The sequence below is a fragment of the Hoplias malabaricus genome, chromosome 10 (genome assembly GCF_029633855.1).
Source record: "Hoplias malabaricus isolate fHopMal1 chromosome 10, fHopMal1.hap1, whole genome shotgun sequence".
NCBI lineage: Eukaryota > Metazoa > Chordata > Actinopteri > Characiformes > Erythrinidae > Hoplias > Hoplias malabaricus.
In genome coordinates, this window is record NC_089809.1 from 21,423,245 (window position 1) to 21,443,543 (window position 20,299).

The window sequence follows — 20,299 nt, forward strand, 5'->3', positions numbered from 1 at the left end:
AGCTTACACAGAATGCTTCCTAGACCATACACACAGACTCCGCATACCTCTGAACTGAGATAATGGATACAAGGGTTAGTGCTGGTACCTAGAATGAGAGATATACAACCTATATATAATGAAAGCAATACCAAAAACAAGAAGAGTTCTTAAAATGCAAGACTTAGTTTAGTGCACCTCCATTAATGGTAATTATTGAAATAGTGGTTTTATGTCTGCTTGAAGTAGTCTTCGGTCTGCATTTGAAGAAAATAAGGAACACTAAAACCCAGAAAAAATTCATTCCATTGCCTCTGAGCCAGGACAGAGAAAATTCTAATAGCTGGTCATGACATCTGAAGGATGTTGGATCAAGCCAAGCCATACTGTAATCTGGAACTGTTTGAAGAACACTTCAGGTTGTGACGAATGCCATCATGCGGTGAGCAGAAGCACCTGGGGAACCTCTTGAGTGGCAGGTAGTCAAATCCTTCACAAAAATCTAGATGTGAAACCTGTCAGAACTAGACAGGTTTGAAACATGAGTTGAGAGCAATAACTTGTGAGCCTAAAGTTAAAGTTGTAGACTGCTTTACAGTGTCTAACAAGTTCTTGAAGAAGATAATGAGATCCTGGGAAGGACCAGTAGCTCCCAGGATGAATGCAAGCTCAGTTTTGCTGAGGTTCAGATTCAAGCTGAAGCCATTCTTGAAGCCATTAATATGAGTTTGTTTTTGTATCATTCTCAAGCAAAAATGATTTACCATTTTCCAATAACAGCAGATGAAATACCTTAATAAAATCATGATACTGACAGAATTCTTTTAAAGTTACTACTAAGGTCAATGCCAGTACTGTTGCAGTATCAGAGTGGAGACTATAGTGCTATTCTTTTATTAGGAATTTTAAAACTTGGAAGTAAGGAAGTTCATGTAGTGTTAAGGACTTGTGACTAATCCGAATTTGTGAATGGCTGATAGAAGCTTATTTTCTGAGAAACGAATCCATCAGGAGAGAGGAAGTAGAATAAGGTCATCACACAGCCGTGATAGCCATTCATCAAAACCCTGATCAATGGCTTCTATTATAACTTCATTTGACGTGAACCAGATCTCTCTTACATTTGCCCTTAGAAATGTCTCCAGAACTTCAGGCTCCTTTATTTGTCATTAAAGCCAGAGATGTATTTTATGTGGTGTGCTAGTGACATTGACTTTATGGATGTTTCAGATTTAATGTGTCACATATAACATTACTCAATGTACAGTTGTTGTTTAGCATAATTATCTCTAGATATTAAAGTCAGCCACTGGGGATTTCTCAGCTCATTTCCCAAGAAAATGGGAATTTCCAGCTCCAATAATGAGAGATTTGCTGAATGAATATGAATCAACCAAGCTAAGACTGGGAGGTCATGCACTTTTTAATCTTTAATCTTAAACAGAAACTGCTGGAAAGCCTAAAGCAGAAAGAAATATGAGTGGGAATTATGCATCCTTAGAGAACAAGGCCAGGTAAGCAAAGTTTAGCCAGACCACTGCTGGTTGTAAAGTACTGGTCGGCTAATTGTAACACACATTTCTGTAATGAGAAGACAGCCATTTTTATGGGTCCCAATGATCCTATTCATTAGTAGTTCTTGAGAGTGATCTAGTCCTGTGTTCTGACAAATGGCATAAAATGTGACGTCTATTATGATTCATGCTACATTTAATTGGATCCTGCCTAATAAAGGAAACGAGTTTCCTCAGAGCCTTAAAATATAGACACAAAAATGTATATTTTAAATAACAGAGAGAAAATATAAAGTATTGGAAGAGGTACTTCATATGGTGTAGTTATGGTGTAGTTTATGACATTAAATTGTGAAACACTGTCATCTTATGTAAGTACTTCTTCCATGTTGCCAGGTCCAGTATTGATAGGTTATCATAGGACACAAGGCAGGAATACACCTGGTTGTCCATTGTAGGGCATCACACATTCACACCTGTAGGCAATTCAAATTACCCATGCATTGTGGGAAACCCACACAGACATGGGAGGAACACTCCAAAAACCTCAGAGACCCAAGGTGAGAAATATTATTGATCAGTATTCCCAACACCTATTTCCAAAGAGGACTCAAATTTCCCTATGGCTGTTTCCTGACATTTGTTGTTTATGCTGTTTTTAAAGTGAATTGCCACAAACAATAGACCGCGAATAAGAAAAGTGAGAGTGGTATGGAGCTGTGAGGCTTCAGGCAGGTTGTTAAAGCAGCTTACTGTGTAACATCATAAGATTATTAACTCAGCGTTAAACATATATGTTTATAATATGATTATAATATTCATTCATTCATTCATTCATTCATTATCTGTAAACGCTTATCCAGTTCAGGGTCGCGGTGGGTCCAGAGTCTACCCAGAATCATTGGGCGCAAGGCGGGAATACACCCTGGAGGGGGCGCCAGTCCTTCACAGGGCAACACAGGCACACACACACATTCACTCGCACACTCACACCTACGGACACTTTTGAGTTGCCAATTCACCTACCAACGTGTGTTTTTGGACTGTGGGAGGAAACCAGAGCACCCGGAGGAAACCCACTCGGACACGGGGAGAACACACCAAACTCCTCACAGACAGTCACCCGGGAATCCAACCCACAACCTCCAGAAACCCTGGAGCTGTGTGACTGCAACACTACCTGCTGCACCCTGATTATAATATAAATATATAAAATATATTTTATATTTAAAATATAAATACTTAAATATTTTTATTTATTAAAATGTGGTAAAATATACACAAATTATTCACAAATGTCTTCCCATCATCATTCACATAACAACACTTTCCCATTCACCTTTTGTAAGCCAGCTTGATAGGCCGTCTGTTAAAAATGAAAAATCTCAAGTCTGAATCTCAATTGCGAAATGCTGAAATGGGGAGAAAGTACAACAGGGGTCTGAAATTCACTTTTGAATCACATTTAATTTGTACATTCAGTGTGTGTAAGAACACCAACATACAGATTAGTGTGTTATATTCAGCAAATGTCTCTGAGCATTCGGCCATGTATGTCAGTTATTCACACTTTTCTTTCTCTATTTTTCCTAATATTTTCACACTATATGTTCTTCCAAGATATTTTTTGCACCAGTGTAATCATAATCACAACCTTACTGATAACTTTTTCTATGTTTTGAATATTTCCAGCCAATTTCATAATACTGGCAATAAGATACAAAAGCACTTTTTACAGTAAGGAAAGCTACTGAGAGGTGAGCGAAGAAATTGCTTTTTCATTTGGAGTTTAACTACAGCACTTGAAGCCTGAAAGATGAGAAGCCCTTTTCTTTCGTGAACCTAGCAGTTGGCACCATATCCATTAGATGACTATATCAAATGTAGGTAAAGGTAGCCTATGCGTATCAGTCTCCAACTGAGAAAAAGTCTGAAAGAAGAGCAGTATGAAGAAAATAGGCAGTCATTTCATTTTACATTTAAAAAGACTAATAGGCTTGTCTTAATTATTAAAAAATTGTCTGATCGCGACTATATGTGGTAATCACATATTTAGCTAACTGCAATTATTTTCTGTTTATATTACAATTAACAGATTATGAGTTAAATTTACTAAGTAGAGGTATTTCAACTATATGGACAAAAGTATTTGGGACACCTACAGGAGATTCTATGTCATTCTATTCTAAATCCATATAAATTAATATAGAGTTGGTCCCAAACTTCCACTTTTTTTTTGATTATTCTTAAAAGGTTTTGGACTGAGACTGGGAATTTTGGACACTAATTTTGGTTGAAAGGGCCTTGCTCACAGGCTCCATTCTAGTTTGTCCCAAAGGTGTTAGGTGTGGTTGAGGTCAGGGCTCTGTGCAGACCAGTCAAGTTTGTCCGCACCAAACTCACTCAACCATGCCCTTGCTTTGTGCACAGGGGGACAATCATGCTGGAACAGAAGAATGCCAGAATGTCTTGGTATGCTGAAACATCAAAATTCAGCAATTCACTGGAATTAAGTGGCCTAGACCACAGCATTAGCTCTTCTCCACCAAACTTTAGTGTCAGGCAGGTGTCACTCTCCTGGCATTCACTAAACTAGACTTGTCCATCAGGCTGCGAGATACAGAAGCGTGATTTGTCACCACACAGAATGTTTCTGCTTTAGGCGTTGTGCGTGGTGATTTAAGGCTTGCATGCAGATGTTTGGCCATTGAAACCCATGCCATGAAGCAGGAAACAGTTCTTGTGCTGATGTTCATGCAAATGGATGTTTAGAACTCTGCAGTTTTGAGTCAGTAGGGCAATGGTGACTTTACGCACTGTGAACCTCAGCAATCTGTGATCCCGCTCTGTAAATGCATGATTTGGTTTGATTCCTCAACATTACCACTTTTTAATAATACTACCCACAGCTGGTCATGGAATATATAGCAAGGAAGAAATTTGCAAAGGTGGCATCATACAGTGGTATGAAAAATTTGGGCACCCCTGATTATTTTCAGGATTTTCCTTTAAAAATCATCGGTTGTTAGTTAAATATATCATATAGCAGACGAACACAGTGATATTTGAGAAGTGAAATGAAGTTTATAGTATTTACAAAAGTGTGCAATAATTATTTAAACAAAAGTAGGCAAGTGCATACATTTGGGCACCCTTGACGTTTTATTGATTTGAATACCTTTAGCACTAATTATTGGAACACAAAATTTGTTTTGTAAGCTCATTGACCCTTGACCTACATACACAGGTGAATCCAATTATGAGAAAGGGTTAATGGGGCCAATTGCAAGTTTTTCTCCTCTTTGCATTTTCTCTGAAGAGTGGCGACATGGGAGCCTCATAGCAACTCTCAAATGACCTCAAGATAGTTCAACATCATAGTTTAGGGGAAGGATACAAAAAGCTATCTCAGAGATTTCAGCTGTCAGTTTCCACTGTGAGGAACATAGTGAGGAAATGGAAGACCACAAGCACAGTTCTAGTTAAGGCCCGAAGTGGAAGGCCAAGAAAAGTCTCAGATAAGCAGAGGGGAAGGATGGTGAGAACAGTCATAGTCAACCCACAGACCAGCTCCAAAGACCTACAACATCTTGCTGCAGATGGTGTCACTGTGCATCGTTCAACTATTCAGTGTACTTTGCCCAAGGAGAGACTGTATGGGAGAGTAATGCAGAAGAAGCCTTTTTGCACACACGCCACAGACAGAGTTGCTTGAGGTATGGTAAATCACATTTAGACGAGCCAGCTTTATTTTGGAATAAGGTGCTGTGGACTGATTTCACCATCTCAGATCTGGTCACCCTAAGAATCATTGACAAAGTTGAAGTTGAGCCAGGGCTGGATGCTTCAACAAGAATGCTGCTATATGATATATTTAACCGAAATTGCTGATCTGAACAACCAATAATTTATAAAGCATAATCCTGAAAATTATCAGGGGTGCCCAAACTTTTTCATACCACTGTATTACAGTACTACACTTGAATTCAGCTTTTTAGAAGACCCATTCTTAAAGGCACACTGCATGGCTAGGAGCTTGATTTTATACAGTTGGAGCAATGGAAATTAATTTAACATCTATATTTAGTTATATGAGGTTTGTCCACATATTTTTGTTCATATAGTTTATGTTTAAGTAAAAGAAAGCAATAAATGTTATCACATTTAATCACATTGTTACTCTGAAACCGATTCTGTTCTGACTGGTGCTAAACTGAAACCAGAGGAAAGTGTTGGGTAATGTTTGAGCTTGCACTGTAACTGTTGTTAGTTGGGAGCTATGAGTTAATTAACCAGTTGAGTCATGTTTGGCTTGTAATTTAATATTGGTACTAAAAAAATGGCATTAAACTGCTACAATTTCAAAATCCTGTAATACATTGTGTCCTTCTATTCCTCTATGAACAGCACTTTACAAACACCATGGTAGGTGAATCCCAAAAACAGGCTTTACTGACCTACAGTCAAATTATCAGTGAAGACTTTATCATTAAAACATATTAACCCAGCCAAATTTTTCCTCTATATAAATAGAGATCGCCTTCAGTATGTTTACTAACACACACCATATCATAATTATCAGGCTTCCAGAAAACATGCCAGTGGTGTCCAGTGCATACATTACAATATCTAACAACCCCCAAGTAAATACCCACAGACACTCCTGTCTTCATTCTGTGAAATATTTACAGTGTCACTGAGCCCCAGAGAAGAAACAAACTGCTTCAAAGAGCAAATGGCGTGCAGCACGGGAAATATATATATATATAAAAGTAGGCAACTTGTGTGGTGGAAAAACATGGACTTTGAACGTGTGACAGTACAGTTACAGTACAACAGATTCAGAGTGATTTCTGAGTAGATGGTGACTGATATCATGGTTTCACTCTGCGATTTGTACAAAGTGGATGATGTGTGGAGAATAGAATAATAAGAAAAATGAAGCCATTTTAACCTGAACTTGTTATGACAGTGGAAACGTCAGTGCCCTTAAGTTAACACTGTTCACCACAAGTTGCAAAGAAGATAAAATTACAAATAATTCCATTAACTCCCCTCAATGTGCTATAGCACGCTACTCACCATGACTGGGGTTCATCTATATTCTGACAACTATGACCCTTCATACTCTAGCGAAACAGGAGGAGATGCTGATTTCCTATTAAAATAAATAGGCATTAGAAAACAAATGTAATCCAGAAGTCATTACACAGCTGAAGAATGAATGTGATGAACAACAACGGTTGCATTTAACTTCAATGTGACAAGCGACACTAACTCTCAGTACTGACTACTCCTTGCTTATTTCTAGGGTTTTTTTTTCCTTAGAGTAAATCTTGTGTTATTCAGACATGCGGTACAGTGAGACAGAGCAGTGCATTGAGAGGTCTGTAGAGGCAGACATTTTACATCTTAATTTAAACATAAACACAATCACAACTGCTTAGATCAAGAGGTTGTACTCATAACAGTCTCAGAATTGTGTACACTGTAATATTTTGGTCTCTTTTGTTACTATTCTTCAGTGATATGCATGTATGTGTTTGTGTGTGTACAGTGTACAGCATTATTTAAAAATGATTATTATTTCAGAGCTATCACTAAACAGCAGAAGTCCATTTTGTTTCTTAAAAAGTCCATCTTTAGTACCTCTCTTTCACTTGGTGTTCCTTTAGTCTTCTTTTCAAGCAATTGATGTACACAGGCATCTGCCTTTGGGCCTGTGATCTCCCTTGTCTATTTGTGTTTAATATTTTTGCATGTGTGTGTGTGTGTGTGTGTGTGTGTGTGTGCGTGTGTACGCATATGTGTGTGTGCATGTAGTCGTTTCTATGTGTGCAGAGGAAAGAGAACTGGAGCCTTAGAATTCACTGAGGCTGTGCCATTTGGAGATTTGTCTGCGTGGGTTTTGGCAGACCTCTTGCCAGTGGGTGGCGCCAGAAGGGCAGGGACTGTGTGTACCCAACACCAGACGACCCACAGCCTGGTTCTTAGTGGTGCGGTCAAAGTCCATAACCAGGAACTCAATGGAGATGTCAGGTAGCAGGTCAGCGGGTACATCGTAAATGAAGGACTCGTTGAAGACAGGATTCAGTGTGCACTTCTTTACATGTGTTTTCTTCTTAGCAATGCGCTTGCGGCCATAGAACACATTCACTTTCACATATGGATCTGAGAGAAAAGGAGGGATATTAACGACATTATTTCAAGGCATTTTTATTTTATACATCAATACATTTTAAAATAATTTTCCAATTTTTGCCTGATACAGTGTTGAACTGAGACTTGACTGACCATTGCGTTAATAGTAACAGTTTATTATTATTTTTTTAAACTGTTAATTTGTAATTTCTTAAATTATTATATAAGTTTAAATATAGAAACTGCAAAACTTGAGTCTAAACCAGAATCCATATGTCTACATGCTAGCACAGCACTCTGGTCTAAAATGGATGACTGCAGTGCTTGGCTCTATGCATTTTTATAGTTCCCAATATACCATACTGTTCCCTAAACCACACTGAACAGTGTACACAAAATTAATGAAGAGCTAAGTGTGATCTGAGTGGGTTCTCTTGTTTATTTACAACAAACTGGTGCATGTGTGTACAGCATGTGTTTGTACTCACTTCCAGACAGGCCGGTGATGTCCAGTTTGGGAAGATGTCTGGCCTTCAGGACCACCACACTGAGCCTGTGAGATACAGGCTGATAGGACAGAGAAACCAGCAGCTCCCCACGGCTCACACACTGTAAAATCACACAATATTCTTTTTCAGTACAGTCACATTACTCCTACTCATTCATAATCCATTATATTTATTTAGCAATGATGCCTGAAGCATGTGTATGAACAGAAGGCAGCTATTGTCTAGAATGGCAGTAAATACAAGGTATAAACATTCTTCATTGTGCTCTGCAGTAGACCTCCTGCTGTTTTACAAAACTCACATAATAAAAACACAATTGTGCTATTTAGCATAGAGTCCAGGAAAATCTGCCTCTATAAACCTGCTCGGCATCTTGGGTTTATTTTATATATTCCAACTTCAGCCCTCAGGTTTTCATTCTCACAGGCAACTAGGAAAGGCAGCTGTTTATCAGCAAAAAAGAGCACCAGCCCTGTAATTGAAGCCCAAGCTGCACCTAAGCCTGCATTTAACTCTACAAAGCAACCAATACTCTTACAGCCAGCACAATATTGCTGCTCAGATTATAACTGTCTCCCCCTGCAGCTTTTGCTTTTAGCAAAACGACTTGTTCATATTTAAAACAGTTTTACAAAGTGTCAAGCCTTCACTAAAGAACCATGCATAATATATTAATAGTACAAAACCCCTTTAATTTGACTTTTAGAATATGAATATATCAGTATGAACACAACTTAACCTAACTTTTAGAGAACAGCCACACCCATATGTTTCCTCCCACAACTATGTAAGGAATATGAATACAGTTGTCATTACATGTTATTTGATGTTTCACACTTTGTTCTTCAGAAATAAAAATAAAAATATAAAAATATTTCAGCTTTCTACTTGCCCTTTTTTGTGGTCTGCAAATTTAGACATTTTGTTGCAGTCACCGTTACTTCACATCATGCTAAATTATTATGATATTATAGAAAAAAAATACTTGGTGATAGTCTAAGCCGATTCCTGCTGTTCAGGGACTTCAACAGCTGCAGTTCAAACAGCTCTGAAGCCGCTGCAACTGTTACAGAACCAGAGTTGCGTGTAATATTCAGTCTATGCAACCTACAGCACTGTCCCCACAAGTATGCATATAAACCACTTCACAAGTGACTAATGTTCCAATTACACAGATGGTCATGGAATATGGGCTTATGAGTGAATGACGCATACAAATGCATCATCAGACACACTACATCTCATGCAGTATTGAAACTGAGGATTTTTTCCCACTGGCTGTTTCAATATTGTTGTAAATGTGTGTATTACCCAATCACCTAATGACATCTACAGGTGTGTGCAACTATGTTTCTATGTGTTACTATGTACATAACTAGTCTTTAAAAGGGACACAACCAGTACACAACCTATGTCCCCCTATATCCATATACTGTGTACAGAACATTGATTATATAAAATACCATGAAGACTGGTTTGTATATTTGTTCTTATTTGTTGTGCAGTACAGGTTTAACTGCCTGAACACTCGGTAGTAAGTCTCTTCTGTGAATTCATATCTTAGTCATTTTGAATATTTCTCCTACCAACACATTTTTTCCCTTCTGACCCTGATACTAATGCCTGATTCTTTAAGTATCTACTGATACTATCTAATATACTATTTAGTCAAAATGTTCATATAAAAACTTGACAAGTACATCAGTTCATCATTACAATATTTAATTTTGGTTAAAGCATTCTATATCAAAAGCAACATAATAAGATCCAGTTAAGCTCAGCTCTACCATTTATTTTCTACTAAATTCAAAGTTCAATGAGACATTTTAGCCTGATTTAGCAGAGAGCTTTTACAGCGGTCCTAAATAGTTGCTCTGCAATCTGGGTTTGGACCTTAATTTAGACCAATGGCGTGACATCACAAATCCTAAAAGAAACAATCCTTCTCCTGAACTGTTGAAATTTTGTTAAAATTCATTAAGCAGCCAGTTAGTTTGTTGACCGTGCACACTGACATAGCCGAGGCTAATATTAAGCCCAAAAACATGGCACAAATTGCATCTTAAATATTAATTTGTACCAAATAAAGAAAAATCAACAGCGAAAACCACATGTATAAGGATGAATAGAATAAAAATTATGCATTTATTTTATTTTTCTCACTCACCTGACATCTCTGGACTTTCACATCTGTGGAAATTTAGTAAGTGACCCCTAAAATCATATTTGATTAACCCTGACTAAGTTATTCCATACAGCACAGGTATGAATTTGCTTTCAAAGGAGGGTGAGGGAGCTCTGCACTTACCTGCATGCTCCGTTTGGTGATCTGCTGAGTAATGTGCACTCTGCCTGTACTGGGGTCCACATCGGCCAGGGGCACCAGTGCTTCTCCTATTACGTCGTCCCGTGAGAAGCGGTCAAAGCTCAATACCAGGAAGTGGAGTGAGAGTTCAGGGAGAGAGCTGTAGGGCACGCCATAGAAGGTGAAGGTCTCATCAAATGCCGGCTCCAGCGTCCTACGCAAGACACGGGTCTTCACGCGGTGCTTCTTCTCTGGCAGGATGGTCATCTTCACGTAAGGGTCAGCGCTCCCTGCTTGTCCGTCCACTGCAGGCAGCCCTCGGGCCTCCAGGACAGTGACCACCAGAGCCTTCTTGGGGAAGTTGTAGTCGATGGCCAGGCTCAGTGTTCCGCGACCCTGCTCCTCTGCTGGAGTGAAGGGGGTGGCCGTGTTGGATGCTGTGGTGCTGGAGCTCTGGCTGCTGCTGCCGCTGGCAGGGCTGCTGTCCAGACAGCAATAGTCTGCACGGACGGGCAGTTCCCTCTCCAGCCGGGGAGGTGAGCAAGAACTGTCCTCTAATCCACTCATCTGAAGCTGAGGTGCCCCTACTGGGCCGCTCTCTGACCCTGAGCCTGCATCAACCAGCACTACTGGGCAGCCCCTGCTAGCTTTTTCCACATCAGCGCCTCGAACGCCAGCTCTGCGCGCCAGCCGGACAATCCTCTTACTGCTGGTCAGTGTCTCGGGATAGATGCTCATGCCTTTCAGCATGTGGATGAACTTGTACGGCGGGTCCACAGAAGGGTCGCCATGTTCTGTCTGGATGCCATGAAGCTTGTAACTGCCAGTCATTCTCTGGTACCTTTTCTGGCAGCAGGTCCACATGAGAATTAACGCCACCACAGCAACCACCAGCACACCAGCACCAATAAAGCCTGCAAGCACTGGGGACATATCTGGGAAACAGAGAGCAAAAACAGACTTAAAGTCAGTTTAAAGATGTTGTTATATATATAAACACTTCGTTAAACACTGATATTGAGCTGTGATAATTACAGCACCGAAGTGGAAACAACAGTGATTAATAAGAGGGATTGTTTCTGGATAACATTTCTGCAAAGGTCAGTAATGCAATAACAGTGAACAAACAACACATTATTGTACTACTGATACTTCCCTAATGTATCACTATGAGCACATTAAATAACGTCATTTGATAAACTGAGAGAAAACACGAACTTCAAAGAGTGAATTGTGTTTGAGGAGGCCATTGCATGTTTACATCTTACATCAGAAGAACTGCTTCATGTTTCCATAGAAGAAGAACAGTACAGAGTATTTAAAATAGGACTTTCTTTGTGATTTTTTTTACAAACAGCTATGACAACATGAGGGTAGAATGGAACAGTTTTTAAATAAACGTTGTTGTAGGAGTAAAATGCAGTTTTTACGTTTCACAAGTAGATATTTGGCTGAAAACAAGCAGTTAATCTCATAATACACATCTGAAGGAAATTCCTTCTTTGCAGCACCTTTATTTTTGTCAGTGACACCAAAGTGTTATTCTTGTGCTTTGTGAAGGACTGTATTCAGTGTGTATTCTATTTGACAGCAGGCGTGAGAAACAGAAGGACACACCACACAGCACCATGCACCAACTGATTCATTCGCTGTCTGACGCAGGCACTGTCATACAGTACTGGCACAATGGGCATTACACAATGAGCAGGCATGATGTGACTGTATTATGTGATTCAAAAGGAGTGGGAGGCAGTGAAAGGCTGGTTAGGAAGATGGCGGAGGTAGAGCAGAGCAGGGAGCTGTTTTGGAGAGGGGTGGGAGTATTGGAGGAGACTGTTTCTATCTAAAGAGTGTTCTGGTGCTTGATGTCCTGGTCCAAGAAAATGCCAGTGCTGTAACAGTCAACTCATTTTCACTAACAGACCCATAGCGCTAAAAACAGAAGTGCTAATTTTGCCTGATTATTTGTGCTCTTGTCTGTGCCTCCCTGTGGTGAAATGGTGTGGAGAAGCAGAGGGTAGAATACCAATGAGCTCAACACAAACACAGCAGGAGATTGCTCTCTCAGCCTGGCACTGGAACACACAAGTGAAACGACAATGAAAAGAAAAAAAAAAATACACCAGCATTTAAAGAAGCTGCGGACCACTCTGTTTGGGTGTGGCATCTTCACAACATTACCAGTTATTACTAACTGCAGGGAATACCAGCTAATGGGTACTTATAAGCACACAAGCATTCATCATCTGACTTCATTCCACCCAGCAATGACATTTTGCCTGCTTAAAATTTAAAAATAATACAATCAGTAAGAAACACCAATGCTTATGATTATTATGCCATACATCAAAGAAATCATGTGTGTCTATTTTTCTTTTCAAAAATAGTTACAGCTGGTTGTACAAATTTGCCTTAGTGTTTTACTAGAATTTGTATAGATACATAAACAGAAAAGCTGGCATTTATGCAGGTCAAAATATTTCACACCCATCAGTTTATAAGTAGCTAAAAAGGCTACTGTACATAATAGGTTTAATCAAAATACTAAACTATAAAAATAATGTCTAATATATAATAATTTTACTTTTTCTAACAGTGATAAAAAAAAGTTAAATCAGTGACAGTGATTTAAGTGGCTTTGCCTTTAATGAAATTAGTCAGTTACAATGAATACCCTTACTAACCCTGTCTGTATATGTCTTATTTGTGAAAAAAAAGTAATCATTAAAAAAAATAAGGTGTTAATGGTGTTAAATAATAGCATATATAATCCAGTAAAATATTATATAAAATAAGTAATATTTAATGAGATAAATAATTTGTGGTGGGCCAAGAGAGGAACAAGAAAGGAAGAGGGTCAAGAGAGGAAATCAAAACAACATAAGAAAATCACTTAAGCAAAATAAGAAAAGCCCACTTTTTTACTGCTTAGTCCTCGAAACAACAAAGAAATAATATAATGTGTTATGAATCAAAATGCAGATGCTGGTGTGACAAGGGATCAATTAGCTGACTGAGAGCAATGAGTGTAAAATAGAGACAATCCCGGGAGGTAGTGAGCCCTCCCTGCTGGTGGCCTTTGAGCAGGAGAAGCTGCAGTGCTTTGTTAAAGATGCTGGAGAGCCAGGGTGGGGTCTGTGTGTGTGCAGTCTTAATGGGGCCTTTGAGAAAAAGATGAGACACTCACTGCAGACAGGGTGTGTGTGAGTGTGTATGTGTGTGTGTGTGTGTGTGGGCTTCTGAGGAAATACAGACTGTCTTGTCATCTAATGTGCCTCTGTATTCTTTGTATAATTTACAAATTTCTTTAAAGTCACACCGAAAGTTTACGCAAATGATAAAAATACAGAAAAGGTTCATTCTTGTTCATCAAGGAAAAACAAGGGAAATTCAATGTATTTGCCCGGTCTGATTAATACATTTCTATGCCATGTAAGACAACATAGTATAATCTGCAGGAAACGATAAGCACATGCTTTGAAATTTTATTTATAAAGTATATATTATAAGAGATGCAAAACTATGTATAAAATAAGTGGTTATTATAGTGCCATTATCAGACAGGAGAAATAATGCATTCTATGAATGGAATGAAAATGCAACAACGACTTTTCTTTATAAGAACTAAGATTTTTTGACAAAAAGCCTTTCAGTGTGTTGTACCAAACACAATGAATCAAACAGTGGAATTTCATGTGGTAGCAACAATTCAGCCCCATGGCTAAGCATGATGACACTGATACCTGACATTTTATCATGCATTTGCATCACGGAGAATTGTAACTTTTGTTTAGAAATTTTCAAATACATTTAAATGAGAAAAAAATGCAAATATATTTGATATAGACCCATCCTCTAAATATTCTGCTCTGCTTGTTGAATATTGGGCAAATCTGTGTTCTAAAAACAATTATTTGCAGAAGATTCCAATATCATTGCACAATATTATTAATCAGTGGTGGCAAAAGTAAAAGTGAAGAAATCTAATTGAGGTTTTCATTCCAAATTTCATTGCCTCTCGTAACCTCTCAAATAAGCCTCAGAAATGTCAAAGCAGTTTAAACAAATCTCTATTTAGTTCCTGGACTTGAAATTGCCACCTACACTTATAAGCTTTGTTAGCACAATGGGCATCATAAAGAAATACAGGCAACATCACTCTACATCTAATATTACATTATTTTACATTATTTTTTATGAAATACATTAATTAGTTTTCATCTGCTGGTGCCTGACACTGGTGTGACGTGACAAAAAAGAGTCTCACTTATGCATAGCCTATGTCTTCAATGACAACATTCTGAAGTCATATAGAAGGCTAAGTTAGATCATGCTGGTGGAAGCACTACTGGAAAAACGAAGGAGCAAATAAGGGTCACACACAAAGATACTCAAATGACATGATTAAATGTCCCTTCCAGTTCCCCCTCTTTTCTCCTACATGTTCTCTTAGCCATCCATCACTAGACAAAGACACAAGCGCTGCTTCCTGTTATTGGGCACCACTGCCCTGCAGGGATTCCAGTGGGATGATGTCAGATTTTGGAACTCTCTCAAAGTCAGCTGCCCCAGTTGCCTGGAAACACCCCCAGGGGGCTATACACACACACACACACACACACGCAGAGGCAAAATGCACACTTACTGTCAAATTCAGACACTCAGTGTCCCACAAAGTAATAAAAAAATTAGTCGAGGACACCACTAACCTCAAAACAATTATCACAACCCAAAAAAGTCCAAAATTCACTGGCCTCAAGTGAAATTTATAGGGTTACTATTGTTAGGAATTTTCTCATAGACCCTGAAAAAAAGGGCTTGATGCAAGGACACACTAGCAGCAGAAATAAAACTGAAGTATGTTCACAAAGAGATACATTATAGAGTACGCCATCCACCAGCTTCATAATTATAAAAATTATGATAATAATTATCATTTGAAAATGTAATACTCTATTAGCCTGTCTTACAGTAAGGAAGTCCCTCATGGACACAAAAATTTATGCAATTGTTTTAAACAGATTTATTTTAAAAAGAGTACAAAAATGACACGGTGTTACTAATACAAAGCCATGCATAGCACATAGCATTTTTTTAAATCCATATCTAAATTACATTGATTATTTTATTCACGATCATTACAAAGCATTTTAATCAGCATTGACAGACTGAAACCTGGGACTCATCTGCCATCAGACAAACCTTGACATCAGACCAGACATGAGCAAGAAGCCAAGATTCTTCATCATCAAAACAGAACAGGGTGCTACAGGTTCAAGCCAGGACGTCAGTGAGTCCCAACACCAATCACCAAAGTCACAGTGTATGTATGACTCAGACTCCAAAAAGCAAAACCTGAATAACACAAAGACTGTAGCATGAAATTGTATTATGCCTGGTAATGCTGTTGGACATGAGCCTGACGCAGCATTTTCTGCTTTATAAGATCTCTGCGGACATTAAGGAGAGGAAGGCAGAATAACTCAGGTGGAAGTAAGCAGCAAAGTACTAAATATTGAAACATGTTTTGTAACATCAAGGCTGTACATTGTTCATACAGCTGCAATGATTTGGGTCTGCTCTGTGGCACTGCTCCACATTTTCAGAACAGACAACAATGACAGGGATAACAACCTGATAACAAACAAACAAACATCATTCATTTTCTTAAATTTTTTCATCATGTTCAGGGTCACAGTGGTTCCGTAGCCTACCCTGAACACATCCTGGACAGTGTGCCATTCACAGTTATGGACACATTTGACTACATTTGACAACATGTGACTTTGGATTGTGGGAGGAGACTGGAGCACCCAGAGGAATCCCACACAGACACAGGGAGAACACAGCACGCTCCTCATGGACAGTGAGGGTTTGAACATTCATCACCAAGACCCTGGAGCTGTGTGATAATGATACTACTGGGACACCCAACTAACATCACGTCCTGTTCAAATAACATGTCTTTAAAGAATAACCATTTTACTGTTAGCTGAGTGGGCTTATCTTAAATAGTCCAGCATAGTACAGGCCCAGTCAGAGCAAACTGATTCCACTCATCAAGCAATCTGTTATCAGCGCCGACATTTATTCGTTGACTGAGATGTGCTAGTGCTTGCCCTGAGAGCAACATAGGCTCTATGCAGATAAGCCAGGCCAAGAGAGAATGGAGAGGACAGAAAGATGATGCAGCAAGAGGCAAAGCAGTTGCTGGCATCTGGCCCTCTACATAAAACATGTAACTGGAAACATTTTGCATGTTTATTACCAGCCATCTCCTCTCTTGGACTTCTTACAGTGCTCTCTTCTTTACAAACTTAATCTGTTCTTTAAGTCTGTACTGTTTCCAGAGAAACCAAACCATGTCCTCACCTCCCACGAGATGAGCCTGAGCCCAGTTTCCCATAAGCATCTTCTTAACTGGTAGAGAGTATTCAGTATGGGGTTCATCCTGGCAGTTAAGAATCATCTTTGCGTTAAGATACTTTCAACAAACCCAGCCCAGACTTAGTAAAAGGGTCAGGTCTTAAAGGCTTAATGGTTGGTAAGATACCAATATCTCTGAAGAGGGGCTTTTATGATTGATCTATATTATTTAATTAAACTGTGTCCATGTTATGTAATGTTTATAATTATTTAGTGATATTTCCCCATATATTACCAAAATATTCTGTAGATTACCTGATTTTAATATAATCTATAATACAAAAATATATATAAATATTATATGAAAAATTTATATAATTAATAGTAACAGGCACAGACTTACTCAGGTGATGTTTAGAAATTTAAGTTACATGTTATCAAAATGTCTGCTGTGAAACCATTTGATACACTGAGATATTCTAATACACTCTGATCTTCACAAACAGTCAGAATTCAAGGATTTACTTTAAGTACCTATATTCTGAGCCATGTGTGTTTTTCCAGTGATGGATCCTCCTGAGATTTATACTGACACCTGATTTAACAGGGGTGGTTGTATATCAAAGAGACACATTTTGGATTTCTTTTAAGATGCTGGATCAGAGAATTCCCTGTGGCAGTCCATCTTAGAATGTAACACATCTAAATTGCAGTGTACTTCTACAAAAAAAATTATTCAGAGTGTGAGAAATGACAGAATTCCAACTGACTCTTCAGATGTTTCTAGATGTAGCAGACTGGTATTCCTCAGCACTCTCTGAGTGCATAGCTCTGTCCAAATTTGGATTTTCCGTTTCTGCCTCCAACCCACGTTGTGTGATCAAACATTGCTTATTCTATGCCTCCTCTTCAGTAGCATGACTCCGGAAGGTGGATCTCCTCAATCCCAATTCTGGCACAAGATGACACAATGGACAGCCTACTGCCTAAGTTATCATCCCACCAGATTTGAACAGAAAAACCTACATTAATCACACACAAGGCTATGGCATCACCATCACCATCACCACTAGTACCACTCCTGAAGTATCTTTTTTTTCCTTTTTTTCTGAACATGCCTGGCCATGTTAAAATGGTTTATAGGATAAACCTACTGTTGACTTCGACTTAAGCTGATAAAGGAAGGAAGCAAGGCTCTGTCTGACCACATTACGGATGTTTACATTAACAACTCACCAACAGATCTAACAAATCTGTCCTAATCTGAAGCAAGGGTAGAGAAATATATTGAAAGTGCTTAGCAGGCATCCTCTAATCTGGTTCACTAAATGCTTTCAGAACAGGTCCTGCCCCAGTCCACTGCTGGAGTCTGACCTACAAACCGCCTTCATCCTCCACTCTTCTGCTACCGATCTGTCTCCTCACATCTGGACACACTGCTGATGTTTTTCTCCCCCCTCAGCAAATAATGAAGCACTTCAGACTCAATAATCCCCACCCGCCTGTCTCATCCTGCAAGCCCCGACACAATGGCACTGAGATTTATTCATCAGTCTGATGCATAGTAGAGCATGAAATCATGCCACATGAAAAATGTGAGAGCACATATCTGATCAAATTATTTACTTTTATAGCTCTTTTATTGAGAGTGTTGTTTCATTTTTATTATTATTTATCTTATTATGAATGATCCATCACATGCTTTAAATTTTGCTTTGAATTGTTGCCTCATGGTCGTTGTCCAAGATGTAGGACTGTGCGACCAAGAGCAACCTTTGTACCTGAAGCCTTTAGACTACTAAATGAGTAATGACAGTTTGGATTGATATTATTTCTGGTGATTTAAATATTTGTTTTTTTCTGTTGTCTACTGTTTGTGGGCCCAGCATGAATGACCCCTTTGGGATAAATAAAGTGTATTCAATTTAATTCAATTCGATTTCAATGACTTGCAAAGCTTCGTAAATAAATAATAATTAATACATAAAAATAATGTGATCGTTAAAATTATGGATCATTATGAGAATGGGTTAGACAAGGACACAGGTCTGTACTTATGAGACATGCCTGTTTTGTGAAGCCCTGTTAATATATCTAAACTTGTTATCATGAACCTGAAATGGCTCTTATTCAACTTTTTCCTGTTTTTTTTTTTTTAAATATGTCACCTGAGGTTGGTAATTAAACTTTACATAACAACAACAGTTATTCTAATGGGCTGCCCTGTATTGTGCCTTGTTCAAAAGGAGCTCAAGTGGAAACACTCCATATAACCCCAATATGAATGGACATGTCTAAACTGCTGTAAGCTGAATTAAAAATAGGACAAAACTGTTTTCCATTTATGGGCTCTTGAATACAACATCATTGTAAAACAGAAAAATGTGGGTTTCTTTTCTCATAATCACACATTATGTAGATTTTATAGTACAAAACGTGTCCTTCATTTAATTTAAGAGATACACTGCTCTATCAGTTCTGGGGTGAACTGTGGCCTCTGTTCATTAGTAACGAAAGAAGGGTTTACAGCACCTTCGAGAATAAACAATAGCGTCACATCTGTTCCTCATGTGCTCATATTTTTCTGAGAGAAATGACCCAAATTCCAAGACATGGCAATGTCAGTTTAATCAAACAATTATGCAACTGACTGATTTACATATTAATTAGACTACAGTTCAATGAACTTAATGTACTAAGCTCCTTTAGTGTTTAATAAATGCCTGTTTTTGGTTTAGGTACATTGAGTATTATAGTCATGACGCTAAAATTCAACACACACAAATTGAATTTTAACAATTTACAGTACGTTTCGTACATATTAAAGGCTCAGGCCTACTTACCGTACGCGGCTCGAATTTCAGTGATCTCAGCCATTTTGAGGTTGGAGCGCGTTGCAGTGCGAATACAGAATACAAAATGTGAGACAACAGGACGACAATAAAAACAACTCCTACTGCTCCTCTGGACTAAAACGTGTCACATCGACACTCCGTGATTACATGTTTAAATTTCATGCTGGTTTGCGTTTAATAGTCTCTCTGTCTCTCTCTCTCTCTCTCTCTCTCTCTCTTAAAGCGGTGAGGTGATGGTGATGCTGCTGCTGATGATGATGCTGGGGTAGAGCTGATTCGAATGAGTTCACAATTTGAATCATTTCAATTCTTTGATTCGGATCTTAAAGATGAAAAATGGAAGTCGACTCACATTAGGTTTTTGGACGTAAATAAAGACGCATTAAATTTACGGGGGGAAATCATGACGCTGGAGCTAAGAGTGTGTTACTATTTTCTAAGATAATTTAAAAGAGCAGGGGAGTCTGAGAGTAACAAGAATCGACTCTGTGTGGTGATTCAATTTTTCTGACTCACAAAAAAGATCCGGAATGCCCATCATGGGTCTGGTGCCGCTGCGCACGCGTGAATCCGATGCTACGGCAACGGCCGAAGCCCCGCCCATTTTGTCTCGGAGCATTCTGCATTCTG

General features: G+C 38.7%; 1 protein-coding gene across 2 annotated transcripts; it reads right to left on the minus strand.

Moving 5' to 3' along the window:
• Positions 1–2,817: 2,817 nt before the first annotated feature.
• Positions 2,818–19,903, minus strand: syt11b (synaptotagmin XIb). 2 transcript variants are annotated; one of them, XR_010804303.1, is made up of 5 exons: positions 19,658–19,903; positions 10,452–11,383; positions 8,123–8,243; positions 7,143–7,664; positions 2,818–6,651 (listed from the first exon to the last, which is right to left on the minus strand). XR_010804303.1 is itself a non-coding variant. In XM_066682211.1 (4 exons), exons 1-4 carry the CDS (start codon positions 19,689–19,691, stop codon positions 7,354–7,356), a joined length of 1,398 nt encoding a protein of 465 aa, XP_066538308.1. In that variant the 5' UTR covers positions 19,692–19,903; the 3' UTR covers positions 2,818–7,353. The 2 variants fall into 2 exon arrangements, 1 of the variants encoding a protein (XP_066538308.1); XM_066682211.1 differs by having other exon boundaries at positions 2,818–7,664.
• Positions 19,904–20,299: the final 396 nt, after the last annotated feature.